Source organism: Drosophila yakuba, chromosome 2L (assembly GCF_016746365.2).
Source record: "Drosophila yakuba strain Tai18E2 chromosome 2L, Prin_Dyak_Tai18E2_2.1, whole genome shotgun sequence".
Taxonomy (NCBI): Eukaryota; Metazoa; Arthropoda; class Insecta; order Diptera; family Drosophilidae; genus Drosophila; species Drosophila yakuba.
The window spans coordinates 13,202,671-13,217,146 of record NC_052527.2 but is presented as its reverse complement, the minus strand read 5'-3'; the positions used below and the strand labels follow the sequence as shown (position 1 = coordinate 13,217,146).

Below are 14,476 nucleotides of genomic sequence, written 5' to 3'. Positions count from 1 at the left end.
TGATAAAGCTGGAACAATCTACTATATATAGTATGTGTAATTTTTTTTTATTGTTTTAGATATAAGAAGTCAAAAAAATGTTTAAAAACCGCACCATTTTTGTAATTCAAAATGCGCATATAGTTTTTCCAGACACAAAAAAAGAAGAGATACTCCAAATCCACCTATTGCATGCAAATATATTTGAAAATGTAAATTCTAGTCAATATTGTTAATTTGTTCTTACATATCAAAATTACAAATCCAGGTAGCACTCCTGCCAAGCTTACAGGATAAACGGTGTATAATGATTGACAGGCTGGCTTTTTGATTTGCCGCCGTCGAAGAATTCGTTCCACAAACCCTTTTTCGTGGGCGTTACACATGCTACAACAAAAGAAATGATTCATTAGAATTATAAAATATTTGGATAATAATATCGATTTCTTTTGGGTCAGCTAAGCAAGTTAGTTTAGGGTCAGTTTAGCAAGTTAAGCAACGAATATACATACAATTCGTCACTTACGCTGTTTTAAAAATTTCAGTGTACTGGCTGTTCTTGTGTAAAATCCAATTCATTATTTCAACTTCCATTAGGCCAGAGACTTCTCGCAAATCGCAGATCTCATTGGCATCGAAAAATTCTGCAATCACCGGATAAGCGTCCACCACTTCACAATGAAAAGCGAAACCACCAGCTTTGAGATATGGAACAGCTTCCTCGATATGGCTAAAGATTGGCAATTCATTTAAGCCTCTTGACGAAGACAACTTTTTCTCTATTAACCTTGTAATAGATCGATTTTGGCTTTCCTATTAAATAAATTATATTACAATGCTATTATCTTATTAATACTGTTTTGAATAAACTTACTCGGAATAAGACTTTGTAGTAACCAATGTCTTCGAATGAAATTTTTAAGGGACTTGCTGTTATCTCGTCGACTGTAGAGGGACCTTGATCTGAAGAACTAAGCAATCCGCCCACCACCGAAGAGGTATAATAGTTGTACATAACCAGGGAAAATAGGAATAGAGTCATTACTAAAAAGCGCACAGAACGATCTACAGGATTTGGGTCCAATCCCTGTTGGCAGCAAGCTCCAAAAGTCTGCAGAATTCGTTCAATGCATGTGGTTTTAATGCCATTTACCGTAGTTCTCTGATTTAAATTTTCCGGCATTTGGCAATTATTTCGTCTATGCAAAATTTTGCAGTCGATAATTTCAAATAGCACCCAAATGATGCTAAAAACTCCAAGGGTTAATAGACAGAAAAACCACACTCTGTCGCTGAATGGCGACAGAAAGTTACCACTTTTTCCATGAGTATCCAAATCGGAAGTGTAGCGGTATAGAAAAGCCGTTTCAAATCTCCAACTCTGGTGTATTGTATCAAACTCTGCAAAGCGATTAATTCTATTAAAGGCACCGGATGCGGCAATGTCTGCCTCATTTCGCGTAACAATTCCCAAGAGTCCGAGTCGAAAAGTAGTATTACCCAACCGACCAGCCCATCCCCTAGAATTTCGGAAGTTAACCGTGAAGTTGAAACGTTCTCTTAGAAGTCCCAGAAGCTCGTAGTGATACTTTATAAATGCCGCAACTCCAGCATCCTTCGTTGGTCTCGAAAGAATAGATTCAATTTGTTCATTCGAGATTATATCCTCCTTGTCGATCTGGGACCAAAAAGTAAAATAGCAATAATCTCCGGGGTTATGGCTCTATTCTTTACTTACAACACTTGGTCCTCTTAGTGTTATTCCATTAAATTGTCCCCGAAAATCAATGCTTTGCAAATGGAAAATATCGCAAACTATATTTAATGTATGGTTATATAATGTTGCTATCAAATTAATTTCCAGGTGCGATTTTAAGTGTCGTCCTTTTGAATGAACATCCCAATACGCATAGCCATCTGCGGTTTTATTAACATAGGTTATCTGGGCGTTGGGACCAATATAGTTGAGAGTTAAAGGAAATAGGGATTGAACCTGAAGATCAACACCCCAGAGAAACCACTGGTAAGTTTTGTTGAAATACCTATTTTCAGAGGCTTCCAAAAGAAGTTCAGATGATCCACTGCATCTGGCATTTACCAGAACAGAAGTTCGAGCGTAATTTTCCCGTGTCAATATGGATTTTAGAGAATAAGTTTGGTTAAGGTTAACTACACTTACGAATTGATTGATTCCCATTAATGCAACAGATATTTCTTTAAAATCTAACAAAACAAATATGATAATGATATTATGAGCAACTTTTTTGTAGCTTTGTCCATTGTTTACCTTTAAGTGAACATGAAAACACTATTGCTTGCTTGGTTTTGACTAGGCTTGCAACAAACTTGGTTAAAACGGATACTTCCATGCTCTGAATTATTTCACCATCGCCTGCAGCGAGTAGTATTAAGATAAACACACAGATTGGGAGATTCATTTTGCTAATGTTTATCCTGCTGCACATTTGGTACCTTTTTATAGTAAAGCATTTTCTTTGATTGACAGCGTGAATTGCAGGTGGTAATTGCCAAGTGCAATTGATTTAAAATTTGCAAAGCATAAAGCTCAATAGCTTTTAAATCCTTCAATCAGAAATAATTTAATTGTAATCGGTCAAAGTGTAGCTATTGGCAGCTATAATTAGATCATACATTTTTAATGAGACAGTCAACTACTTCCACTTATGACAAAATTAGCCCGATTAGTAGCATTTTAAAATTACTGCTCGTGGTTAACAAAAATTTGTAAATATTTGTTTAAAAATAAACAAACTACTGAATTATTAATATTTTTTCCAAAAAACAATATGCTGTAAACTGTATGCTGAAAACGCTAAATGAACACATTAACTATTATTAATAACAAAAATCATAGCTAGAGTATTAAATTATTTTGGTTATGAGTTTAAATTATTTAAATATGAATTCCATTTCTTTCAATTTTTAAAATTAGTACGATTAATATCGATTGAAGGTTTCGAAAATCGAACGTTACATCGAAAGTTTCCCATTCCTAGTTTGTTTATGTTTTGTACAAAATATCTTTGAATATGCATCATGTCGTCTTCGTTTAGATATAATCTGTTAAGGAGTGTCAAGCCATACACTCCATTCACTCCGCAACTGACTAAGTCCATGTTGCGAGTCCTTATTCAAGTGTCTGTGCACTATATCGAATCAAAAAAGTCCTCTTCGGAAGTCCTTTCCCTAGCACTAAACAAACTGACAAATGGAGGACATAAAATTCCTCCAAACTTTTGTGAACTTTTCACGATGATTTTCTTGATGATGCAAATCTTTTTAAGATATCCCAAGGGAGTGGTAAAACATCATGAGCTGCGAAAATGTTTAATGGACGATTTAAAGCAAGTATTCATATGCATATGTACTTGATCGTTACTAACATAGTTATTATTATTCTTGTCGCCAGTTTAACCGAAGAATATGTTGATGATATTTGCAAGGTTTTGCTAAACCATCGAGACATATTGAGCAAGAACTTTTCAGAAACTAAAATGAACCGTGTCAAAATGTCAAAGTTGCAATGGAGAATTAACATTTCTCTATCGTTAAAGTGAGTACATATGCATATAAACTGTTTGCTTTATTATATATGTAAAAAACAACTTTATGTTTTAGTACCGTGCAAATTGATAAGCCTACAATAGTACTCCACTTCAAACTCCAAAATAAGGAATATCGAACTCTAGAATTGCCACTGTCTATGTTTCAACAAGTCCGCTATAATATTGCGCTTTTACTAAATGAATTGCAGTCATTGCAAGGCCGGTTGGCTTTAAAATAATTAACTTGTTCTGTTGTCCACTTAGTAAAATAATACAACCCAATTACAAAAATCTTTACCTGTGTTTTCGAATACTTTTTGGGTATTCATTTAATTTTAAGCGTAACTTTATTGATAATATAAATTATAGTTAATAATACTATCTAATACTATTCAAACGATTTCAACAGGCTTCCTTTTAAAATTATCTTTATAATTCATTTACAGAAAACGAAAAACAGAACACCCTGTTTCGATATGCACATGTTTCATATTCATTTCATTCCAGCTAAGTAATAGTTCATTTCTATCGATTTCCGGTTATCGCTGTATTAAACGATTATTTCACGAAAATGGTAAGCAATATTATTTTATAGTAAATAAATGGCAAAATGAATAATTTCCATGTGTTTTAGCTGCCACTATCACTTTTAAAAACAGCACAGAGCCATCCCATGGTAAGATGTTTGGACCCGCTCACTTTAGTCATACATATAATTGTTTATTCAAATTTTATAGTTGGTGGAGCTGAAAAATGGTGAAACATACAATGGTCATTTGGTCAGTTGCGACTCATGGATGAATATTAATCTGCGCGATGTTATTTGCACTTCAAAGGTAATATAGATTGCCGGTGTGCAAAATATGCAAATACTTGTAAATACATACAAAAGTGTTGATGTATAAACAGCCGGAAAAATGATAACATGCACAGATTGTTTATAGTAATATATACTTTGTAGGATGGCGATCGGTTTTGGCGCATGCCCGAATGTTATATTCGAGGGAGCACCATTAAATATCTGCGAATTCCTGACGAAGTAATCGACATGGTCAAGGAGGATGCGCAGGCCAAGTCGAGGAATCGCACAGAGATGAACAAAAACCGCGGAGGCAACGCGTCGCAGAATCAGCGCGGCGGACGCCCTGGTGGTGGCAACCGAAACAATGTCGGCAATCGTCCCGGCCAAGGATATGGAGGTCCTGCCAACAACGCGATGCGCCTGGGAGGAGCTGCTGGCCAAGGGAATCGCCTGCCCCACGCCGCCAAAAATAGGAAATAGTGGCTTGGATCGTAGTAATAAATTCTTTTCAACCATTTCAAGTCACGTATTTATTATTAAAAAGTTGACATTTTTACACAGTCTCGATAATTTCACATCACGAGGTTTTCTTTGCTATTTATTGCCATGGTAATCTGTCTTTTATCCAGCGAGCAATTGGAATGAGTTGGTTTCAAGTTTGAAAAATCACTGGGAGTTGCACTATTGCCAAGCAAAAGGGGGGCTCTTTGAATACTACAACTGGATTCATGTGGACACGTCCGGCAGGCAAAGACGAGATCAAAGTTTTTCGCTTGCTGCACAAATGTTTTAGTATGCTGTATCTTTTGTATCATGTAGTTTCATTATATTCGAATTTTATTTTGCCTATATTTACTTTAAGAAATATTTAATAAAGAGTACAGGTAAACAAATGTATTTATATGTATTGTAGCTAAACGAACTGACGGCTTTTTAAAAACTCAAGCATGCCCTGAACATTGGCATTGACCTGTGGCGGCTGCGTTTGTTGTCCGTTCAGCAAATTATTGGGCATCCCCATAGGAAGCAGTTGCTGTGGCTGATTGTTGAAACCTGGAAGTGCACAAGCCGGCGCATTTTATTCGACTGCTGATCTGTAAACTCTTAAATGCACTTACCAGCATTCTGGGAACTTTGCTGTTGAGCCAAATGCTGCAAAAATAAATCCTGTTGTTGCTGAGGATGTGGGGGAATTTGGTTTTGTGGAAAAGAAGAAAACTGTCTAAACGAAAGTATAGCCGGATCCATTGAAGTCCAATCACTGTTGTTGTAAACTATTGGGAATACAAATCATTAGTTAGGTCAAACGTTGTATAGTTTTTCGGGTGCAAAAGCTAAAACTATTGCGATTACTTACCCTTGTTGTGAGCCATTGGATGCTGCAGTTGCGAGTCACCCACAGGCTGTCCCGCGTTTTGGTGCATGCCCAAGGGTGCATTCCAGTTGACACCCATTGGTATTTGGTGCTGTCCTTGGGCACCACTGTTTCCCACCCCATTGACGGGCATGTTCATGAAGGGCATTATTTTACTGGTGTGCTGCAGTCTGGATGCTCCGCCCAAGCCCAATGCGTTGACGTGATTAAAACCTGGTGGCGGCATTCGAGCTCGCTGCAGGTTGTCCACCAGTTGCTGATGGGGGAGAATTTGAGGCTGTGGCGGCAACTTCGGCAAGGGGTTTTCATTATTAATACTCTGTTGTTGGACAACCTCATTTTCCATAAGTTCAGCAAGTCCCTTTTGGGTCTCAACGAAGGGGTCGAATCCTTTTAAGAAGCACAATAATTAAAAAGGCTACATAGTGCGATATTAACAACGTCTTACCTAAGTCATCGTCGACTATCGAGTTCTGTGGGAACCGATTCTGCTGAGATTGCGTGTTTGGAGGCTGAAAAATCGAAACAATTATGTTATTGCCATGTTGGCATATAAACTCGATACGGAATCATTACCATAAATTCATACATTCCCATCATTCTCTGCTTATGTTGCTGCTGCTGCGCATTAATAAGTCCTAGGATAAGGAGAAAAATATTATTTATGACGGCTGGCAAGAATTTTGTATTGAAAAGTATGACCTACCATTTTCGACAAAAGGCGAATTCAGTCGATTGCTTTCCAAAGAGGCCGCCACTCTTTGGGGTTCGGGCACAGCACTGTTTCCATTGATTTGAGGCGGGTGTCCATTCAGATACTGATGATGGGACTGCTGCTGACTTTTATGGAAATCAAAGAACTTCGACATGTTGCTGCCAAATAGATTTTCCCCTGCTTGCTGTTGTAATAATTGTTGCTGAAGGATTGCATGGGCTTGAGCTCTATTCAAATCGAGCGAATTCGCCTGGAAATGGCTAAGGAAATCTAAAAGTAAGTATTGTTAAAATATGTATTGGTTTATGTTGTGGTACACCTCAAGAACAATCTATTTACCATTCGCAGGACCGTTAATTTGTGTCGCAAAGTTGTTGCGTTTCTGTAATTCGTGCATGCGAAGGAACTCCTCCTGTTGGTGCAATACTTGCTGGTGGTGATGCTTCTGCTGCTGCTGCAAGTGTTGCTGCTGAAGCAGTTGCTCCTCCACGTGCCTTGTGTTGCGCATCATCACATTTTTGAAGGCTTCTTCCCACTCTGTTAACAAAAGATAGATAAATTAAAAATAAATTTAAATTAGTTCAATGACTACTGTTTGTCATAACGTGAATCACAAATATCAATCAATACAATTAATAATACAAATTATTATTATTACCGTTTGTATTTGATGCCTTTTGGATTCCATCAATGTCTGTTCAAACCCGTAGATATTTTTTAGCAGTACCGAAAAATGAGAAAATGTCAACTAATTAATTAAAGAAAAAAAACCATTTCATTTTCTGCAAAAGGTCGCCACTTACCGTTGACCAAGTCTGGTAAATGAGACTGTCGCATTTCCGAATCTATCTTATTCTTTAAAATGGGGGCTTGCTGGAATGATGGCGATGTGAAAAAGCTTGGCGTGTCATCGAAAATGTTGAGCTTAGACAGCGCATCTGCAAATGGAAATGTTACTTAAAAGATGGTCGATTATTGGGATTAGCTACAATACCAGTTACTCTGCTTCCATTATCCACCAGACTCGATGGTTCGACTGGATCAGCGGGTAAGCATACTTCATCTTTTCCATTGCTAGGCTCCACTGCAACGGGGCTGATGTCCTCAGAGGATTCAGCTGCTGGCAGAACCGTTTCAGCCTCGGCAATAGCCTCGTTGCTCTTTTCAAGCTCTTCCTGAGACTTCACACTTTCCTGCTGGCTTTCCGAATTCACACTATTGCACTTCTCCTCCGCATAATCACCAGGTAAACTCTTTTCACTTAAGCTACTCTCAGAGGCATGTCCTTCGCTATTTTCACTACAAGAGCTCACAGATCTTTGAACGTTTGTTTCCCCTAATCTCTTTTGTGGTAAGTCATCTTCACAGCTTTCGGTTACTTCCGTCTTCTTTTGTGTTATTGTACTGTCGCTCGTTTCAACCCGCTCCACCGGTTTACTTGCTGCAGGTGCTGGAGCAGCTTCCTTGACCTTCTTTTGCTCCTTTGCACTAGCCCCATGATTAGAGCCTCTATCTTTTCCGCGCTCCACCCTCGATCGATTGCTAGAGGCTTGCGACGGTTCTGCCTTGGTGGAAACCGGTGCATCCGCCGTGGCCTCTGCGAATGTCTCAGTACTTGTGCTGCTTCTCGTTTCTGGAACATAGTTCTCCTTGTTCGAGGCATTGGTGTTTGTGTTGCCGCCGTTCTTATTCTTCGACTTGTTCTTCTCGTGCCTCTTCTCGTTGCGCAGCTTCTCCCGTTTACTCTTCCCACTGGAACTGTTCGAACTGGCACTGGCCTCCTTGCCATTGATGGGCGAGACCGATAAGCTGGGCCAGGCCTCCTTCTGCTGGGCATTGCCTGCACTTGAACCATTAGTTCCCGATCCAGAGGACGAGGATGATGCTGATGACGACGATGGAATCGTGGCTGATTAGGTATAGACATTATTAAGTCATTTAGTAAGTACCCTGGCTGAAATTACCATTTGCTTTAGAAGCTCCGTTACCATTTACAATACCTGTTGTATTCGGTCCGAGTGAGGCAATTAGAGTATCGTGCAGGCGCTTCTCGTACTCCAGATGCTTTCCCTGATGCATTTCCTTTAAATATTAAAGCAGCACATTTAGGTACGGACACATTTAGTTATCTAACAACTCACCTCCTTTGTAAAACTGGCCTCGGGATCGCCCAATTCATGTAAGTACATGCAGTCGCCCTTGGGACACTGCTGGTTCTTCATGAAGTGGCTACAGTATTTAGTTGTCCCCAAGCTGGTCTTTATGAGCCGCCCGTCTATCATAATGTTATTGACGCTTTGAATGGCCCGCAAGGCATCCGAGTTATTAACGTATGTAACATAGGCAGAAGCAGATGGACCCTTTAAATCGAAAAATCTGAATAAGCATTGATGGCAGAGTGGGAAACGCGATTCGGTGGACCGAAAACTCTGATACCCTCGCAGTTTTATAAAAAGCAGGTTGATCAAATGTTACGCTTTTTGATTTTTATAAAAAAAAATCGGGGTTAGTCTAAATAGACCTCTTATCACAATTGTTCAAAAGTTGTTTTTATCATAAGCGGAACGGAAATCCCGATCCATTTAATAATAATTTACAATTTTGCCTAAAATATAAAAAAAATATATATATTAATAAAAAGGTTAAGAAATAAACTTCAATTTGTATTAAAATTATCTTCGCTTACCAGAGCAGCTAACAACAAAAGGTTCAAATTCATTTGAATCGAAAATAAATTTTGGTAGGTACATGTAAATCTGTTCAGTTTCATTGAAAACGTGCCATTATCAAAGTTTTCATAGAAACCACCTAAAAATGACTAAGCAACTCGGGTATTAGCCCATCGGGCCATGTGAATGTATAGAGGTAATAAATAATTGAATCTTACAACTCTTACCTGGACCCCGGCATACGTGGTACTTGGATTTATAACGACTTTATGAATTTTCCCATATTTACCGAAATACTCGTGTTTCTTTAGTATCTGAAATGACAATTGTGAGTGGGTGCTGCCGGTTAGCTCTGGTGGAAAATCAACATACGTCTGCATCAGCAAGTCGGGGTGGTAGGCCCACAACGAATACCAAGTTCTTTTGGACCACGCGAACGTTGGCCAAATGTTTTCGGTTCTCGGTGATCTTTTGTTTTCGTTGTTGGTCCCTTTGGCGTTTCTGGGACTTGAAGGCAATCATCTAAAAAAAAAGTACGAGTTAGAGGAAGAAATGGCAGGTGACACTAACTTACTTCTTCCTGTGACAAAGGCTTAAAGTCAGCTGGATTCTCTGGGTACTCCTTTCGGCATGCCGGACACAGCTTGTTCTCATCCGTGCGAATCCTGTGCCAACAAAATCGGCAAATCTGGAAGCAAGAGCACTTGAATTCGCTGCTGATAAAGGCACTTGAATGATTGTATGTACCTGATATCCGCAGGTACACGGGAAAAAGGTCAGATCGTCCACCTCAAACGGCTCCATACACAAAGGGCACTCGACTGCATCATCATTGCTGCTCAGGCCGTTCATTTTCAGGTGATTTGGTGATTGGTTATGAAGTATTTGCAGTTGTAATTTTAGAAAATTGTTGATAATGATAAGAACCAAGCTGCAGAAAGTAAATAAAAAGAAATATATATATATTTAATGAAGTTGAAGTTTTGTTTGTTGTTTTTAAATTTCAAGGATAGCTTTTGTAGGATTTTTCTTAGGCAAATTCATCAGGTTTGCATGAACTTGTATTAAAAAGAACAATATATGCCCCTAATATTATACTCTCGGATAAACACCTAAGAAATTAGTAGGTAAACTAACCAATGTATTAAAAAATATAACAAAAATAGAAATAACAAATGTAGCGAAGGGAAGCCATGCGATCTTCAAAACATGAATCACCCGAACTTTGGCGTTATTTTACACACCATGAAAACAAGTTTTGGCATTTTAGCACCTGTAGCTAGCTACTTTCGTTAATATCCATATTTAAGGCTATTAGAAATAGTTTCGACTTGTGTGTTTATACACGGTCCATTGTATTCGTGGATTTGTTGACTTTATGCAACCTTTGAAAATTGACAATTTAAGGCTAGCAGAAGAAGGTGTTTACCGTCAGGTAATTCTATTGTGTATATATACACACACACGCATGTCTACAACGCAGACAAACAAACAAAAAGTATTTTTAAATATGGATACCTTTTCATAACAGAAATCAAACCAATTTGGAAATGTACGCACTACCTGTGTACATCAACAAGTTCTCAAATTTTAAACGTAAGCTTTCTTTAAAACGATAAAAAAAAGAAAGTATTTCCAAGAGTTTAATAACCGAACATCTGTGTAAATATGGCGACATATCAATACGTGTGGGTATCACGCAAAATTCATAGAATTTGCATCGATATTTGCGTATGCATTGTAAAATCACTTAGTAGTTGTACATCAGCAATTTGTTAACCCACTATATACGCACACATATGCGAATGTTTATGTACATAGCGTACATTGTTCACGCTGCACTTATTTACCAAACCACACACTTGCAATTTATTGTTTATTATTTGTGGCAAATCACAAACTTGTAAAGGTTAAAAAATCGATTTTAAGACAATAACAAAAGGCAGGCAGAAAAGGAAAACGACAAATGTTTAATATACATAAGCAAGAGTATATATACATACACATATGTATGTACACGTAACACGTATGATTGTAGGTGTGATGTAGGTTTTCTTTATTCACTCTGAATAGTTGATGAAACGACGTTGCAATTAGTAATTGTGTTTTTGAACGTTTTTTAATTTTTATAAATACTTGGTAGCAAACGTATCAAACGAAAGTACTAAGACTAAAAATAAACGCAAAGTAAACGAATTGATTCGCCAAATTAAAGACTCCAATTTTTTTTCCACAAGAAATATTCGATTTCTTCTCACGGTTTAAACTATCGATAAGACATCAAACGAAATAATCACTTCACACGACTGCATTTGCATTTATTTAAAATTATAAATATACCAATTTTGTATTTGCAAACCAATTTGTGATTAATAAACATTATATAAAAATGCTGACTGATTTTCTGAAATTTGTTTTTGTTTTGATCTAACTTCAATATTTTTATTTGTTAACATATACATTTTATTTTTGGTTTCTTTATTGTTAAAATAGTAACATAATACCGTATTTAATTTTATTAATTCTACTTGTATTTGCATTTAATATTTTTAAAATATTTATATCCTTATTTCTGTTTATTTTTTAGCGTAAAAACTAGCAACAGATTTTAAAAATAAATAATAATTTTCTTATCGATATGTGTTGCAAAAACCGTGAAGTATTATTCGTACTGCGATGGAGTCACGGCTACTTTTATTCCAAAAGTAGTGACTGGAAAATAATTGTGAAAAGTAACAGGTTACCAATTGGCGATCCCTATTTACGTTTTTACTAGAAGTTCGTCCGTGGAGCGTTGCACCTGTGAAATTTAAAATGGTAAGTTTGCCGGCAATTCTTCGCTGCATCAGCAAAGTATATATTATCGAATTATATTTAATATTCTGCATATTTAATTATGTGCAGAATATGCATACGTATGCATTCAAAGTGCCGATACAATAATCTGTAGTTATGACGGTATGTGTGATTGTCCGCAATAATTTTTCTGGAAATTTAACATTCATTTGACCTCTTCTCATGCTAATCTTAAAAACCGAAACCCTCCGTGACGTAAATTCGAACCTATGCACAAATGTTGGATTTCCAGAAGCCCCCAAGAGCATCAAATTATTGCAAATGCAAGCTAATTGCCAATTGACGGCGATAAAAATTTTGTTTTCATGTTTTTAGCGCTTGCCGGAGCAGATAGGGCTTATATAAACCGGATGATTGGAGGCGTAAAGCAAAGTCCATGTCCATGAAAGTCCCTGAAATCTGTCATATCTTATTAAAATTGTCAAGTTCCCAGGGGTTACGGTGTCAATTGTTTGCAGTTGCAAACCTTCTAAATAATAATTTTATCTTATTATATACAAATAAAATAATACACGTTATGAATACTAATTCCCATTTTTAGCCGCTTACTTGTCTCCTGCACTTTTACATAGGGCTAAACATGAATAGGGGTCAATCTCCACAAGTGGCCTACTTTTAGTGCCCCTTAGGAAAGGATTAACAGGGATTGCGTAACTAGGATGGGTGGCAAGTGCGCCTAGCTGGCAAAAAGCAAAGCACACCCCTTATAAAATGCTTTATTAATTTCAGAACTTTTAAATATTGCAGCGCAGTACAATTAGCGACAGTCAATTTTAGAATTCGCCTTTATAGCAATGTGTACAGTGAATTCGTTATCTATTGTAAACAACAATTGCAGGCTGATATAGATCCACTTGATACCAGTAACAAAAAACCTGGTAGTGCTTTTTGTTTATTTTCCACTATCATTTTTGCACTACTTCTGCTGAAATTGCTCTTTAATGGGATTTAACTCGCAAATGGCGAACTGGATACATAAGCAGTATTGTGTAGGTTGCAGTTTTCGCATATATTTCATCTTCGCCAAGCGTCTAAAAATAAAATATAGATCCAAAGGCAAAGGCTGGATGGAAAAATTTGCCCCTTATTAGAGTATAATTAGCTTAGCTGCTTCTAAACATAGTACGGTGCATTTTTTATGTGTTGAATATTTTCATGCAATAAAATAAAGAAAATGAATGATAAGTAATGAGGAAAGGAATACAACCAGAGAGATTGATCTAATCGAATGGATATTCTTTCAGGCTGAACCAATTCGTGTTGTGGTGACCGGAGCCGCTGGCCAAATCGCCTACTCCCTGCTGTACATGATTGCCCGCGGCGAGGTGTTCGGCAAGGATCAGCCCATCGTGCTGCACCTGCTCGACATTCCACCCATGGTTGGTGTGCTCGAGGGCGTGGTCATGGAACTGGCCGACTGTGCCCTGCCTCTGCTGGTTGAGGTGGTGCCCACCACCGACCCGGCTGTTGGATTCAAGGATGTCTCGGCCGCCTTCCTCGTTGGCGCCATGCCCCGCAAGGAGGGAATGGAGCGCAAGGATCTGCTTTCCGCCAACGTGAAGATCTTCAGGACCCAGGGCCAGGCTCTGGACAAGTTCGCCAAGAAGGACGTCAAGGTACTGGTTGTGGGCAACCCCGCTAACACCAATGCCCTGGTTTGCTCCTCCTATGCACCCTCTATTCCGCGCGAGAACTTCTCGGCCATGACGCGTCTCGATCAGAACCGCGCCACCTCCCAGATCGCCGCCAAGTTGGGCGTTCCCATTTCTGCTGTTAAGAACATCATTATCTGGGGCAATCACTCCTCCACCCAGTATCCCGATGCTGGACAGGGCAAGGTGACTGCCAATGGAGCCGAAAAGTCCGTGGTGGATGCGGTCAACGATACCGCCTTTTTGCAGGGATCCTTCGTGGAAACCGTTCAGAAGAGAGGAGCAGCCGTCATTGCGGCCCGCAAAATGTCATCGGCCATGTCGGCGGCCAAGGCCGCTTGTGATCACATGCACGACTGGTGGAACGGCACTGCTCCCGGCCAGTTCGTCTCCATGGGCGTCTTCTCCGACGGCAGCTACGACTCGCCCAAGGATGTGATCTTCTCGTTCCCCGTCGAGATCAAGAATAAGCAATGGAAAATCGTCTCTGGCCTGACCCTCAGCGATTTCGCCAAGACTAAGTTAAGCGTTACCGGCAAGGAGCTGCAGGAGGAGAAGGACGAGGCTCTGTCCGTGCTGGACTCGAATGTGTCCAACTTGTAATGCTACATTAAACGTTAATTACTAACATCATAGTTGTGCATTTAGGAACCAAGTTCATGGCAATAAAAGTTTTGTAAATAGCTCTGGAATGGTTTTTGTTTTTAGCTAAGGTTAATGGGAGTGTAAGCGATTGTTATCGATCTGAACTACTAGATAAAAGGTTAAGAAATTATAGAGTACACCGTTAAGTTAATTGGTATTGTGATCTATTGTCATTTCATATATTATATATATGTATATGTATCGGAAAATTATTTTT

General features: G+C 38.6%; 5 protein-coding genes and 1 long non-coding RNA gene across 13 annotated transcripts; 4 read left to right on the top strand and 2 right to left on the bottom strand.

The window, feature by feature from the left end:
* Positions 1-40: 40 nt before the first annotated feature.
* On the bottom strand, positions 41-2,713 carry LOC26534710 (ionotropic receptor 75a). 2 transcript variants are annotated; one of them, XM_015199054.2, is made up of 6 exons: positions 2,267-2,713; positions 1,718-2,202; positions 854-1,657; positions 506-792; positions 227-366; positions 41-164 (listed from the first exon to the last, which is right to left on the bottom strand). In XM_015199054.2, exons 1-6 carry the CDS (start codon positions 2,442-2,444, stop codon positions 82-84), a joined length of 1,977 nt encoding a protein of 658 aa, XP_015054540.1. In that variant the 5' UTR covers positions 2,445-2,713; the 3' UTR covers positions 41-81. The 2 variants fall into 2 exon arrangements, with proteins under 2 accessions (XP_015054540.1, XP_039227580.1); XM_039371646.2 differs by having other exon boundaries at positions 1,718-2,712.
* A 263-nt stretch (positions 2,714-2,976) lies between these two features.
* LOC6528041 (COMM domain-containing protein 5) lies at positions 2,977-4,119 on the top strand. 2 transcript variants are annotated; one of them, XM_039371647.2, is made up of 3 exons: positions 2,977-3,344; positions 3,410-3,553; positions 4,053-4,119. In XM_039371647.2, exons 1-3 carry the CDS (start codon positions 3,037-3,039, stop codon positions 4,054-4,056), a joined length of 456 nt encoding a protein of 151 aa, XP_039227581.1. In that variant the 5' UTR covers positions 2,977-3,036; the 3' UTR covers positions 4,057-4,119. The 2 variants fall into 2 exon arrangements, with proteins under 2 accessions (XP_039227581.1, XP_002089108.1); XM_002089072.4 differs by lacking the exon at positions 4,053-4,119 and adding an exon at positions 3,619-3,836 and having other exon boundaries at positions 2,981-3,344.
* LOC6528040 (U6 snRNA-associated Sm-like protein LSm4) lies at positions 4,059-4,922 on the top strand. The gene is made up of 4 exons (XM_002089071.4): positions 4,059-4,119; positions 4,180-4,221; positions 4,283-4,381; positions 4,507-4,922. Exons 1-4 carry the CDS (start codon positions 4,117-4,119, stop codon positions 4,825-4,827), a joined length of 465 nt encoding a protein of 154 aa, XP_002089107.2. The 5' UTR covers positions 4,059-4,116; the 3' UTR covers positions 4,828-4,922.
* A 229-nt stretch (positions 4,923-5,151) lies between these two features.
* LOC6528039 lies at positions 5,152-11,332 on the bottom strand. 6 transcript variants are annotated; one of them, XM_015198376.2, is made up of 17 exons: positions 11,110-11,332; positions 9,854-10,037; positions 9,681-9,794; positions 9,479-9,628; positions 9,325-9,420; positions 8,579-8,797; positions 8,402-8,519; positions 7,432-8,346; positions 7,241-7,375; positions 7,096-7,131; positions 6,777-6,974; positions 6,429-6,707; positions 6,299-6,360; positions 6,171-6,234; positions 5,705-6,112; positions 5,466-5,621; positions 5,152-5,400 (listed from the first exon to the last, which is right to left on the bottom strand). In XM_015198376.2, the coding sequence occupies exons 2-17, from the start codon at positions 9,956-9,958 to the stop codon at positions 5,261-5,263; spliced, it is 3,195 nt and encodes a 1,064-aa protein (XP_015053862.1). In that variant the 5' UTR covers positions 9,959-10,037; positions 11,110-11,332; the 3' UTR covers positions 5,152-5,260. The 6 variants fall into 6 exon arrangements, with proteins under 6 accessions (XP_015053862.1, XP_015053865.1, XP_015053864.1 ...); XM_015198379.2 differs by lacking the exon at positions 11,110-11,332 and having other exon boundaries at positions 8,426-8,519; XM_015198378.2 differs by lacking the exon at positions 11,110-11,332 and having other exon boundaries at positions 8,438-8,519.
* A 443-nt stretch (positions 11,333-11,775) lies between these two features.
* Positions 11,776-14,306, top strand: LOC6528038 (malate dehydrogenase, cytoplasmic). Its single transcript, XM_002089069.3, has 2 exons — positions 11,776-11,923; positions 13,207-14,306. Exons 1-2 carry the CDS (start codon positions 11,921-11,923, stop codon positions 14,215-14,217), a joined length of 1,014 nt encoding a protein of 337 aa, XP_002089105.1. The 5' UTR covers positions 11,776-11,920; the 3' UTR covers positions 14,218-14,306.
* LOC120320776 lies at positions 11,930-12,491 on the top strand. The gene is made up of 2 exons (XR_005560321.1): positions 11,930-12,064; positions 12,195-12,491. It is a non-coding gene; the product is annotated as an uncharacterized LOC120320776 (long non-coding RNA).
* Positions 14,307-14,476: the final 170 nt, after the last annotated feature.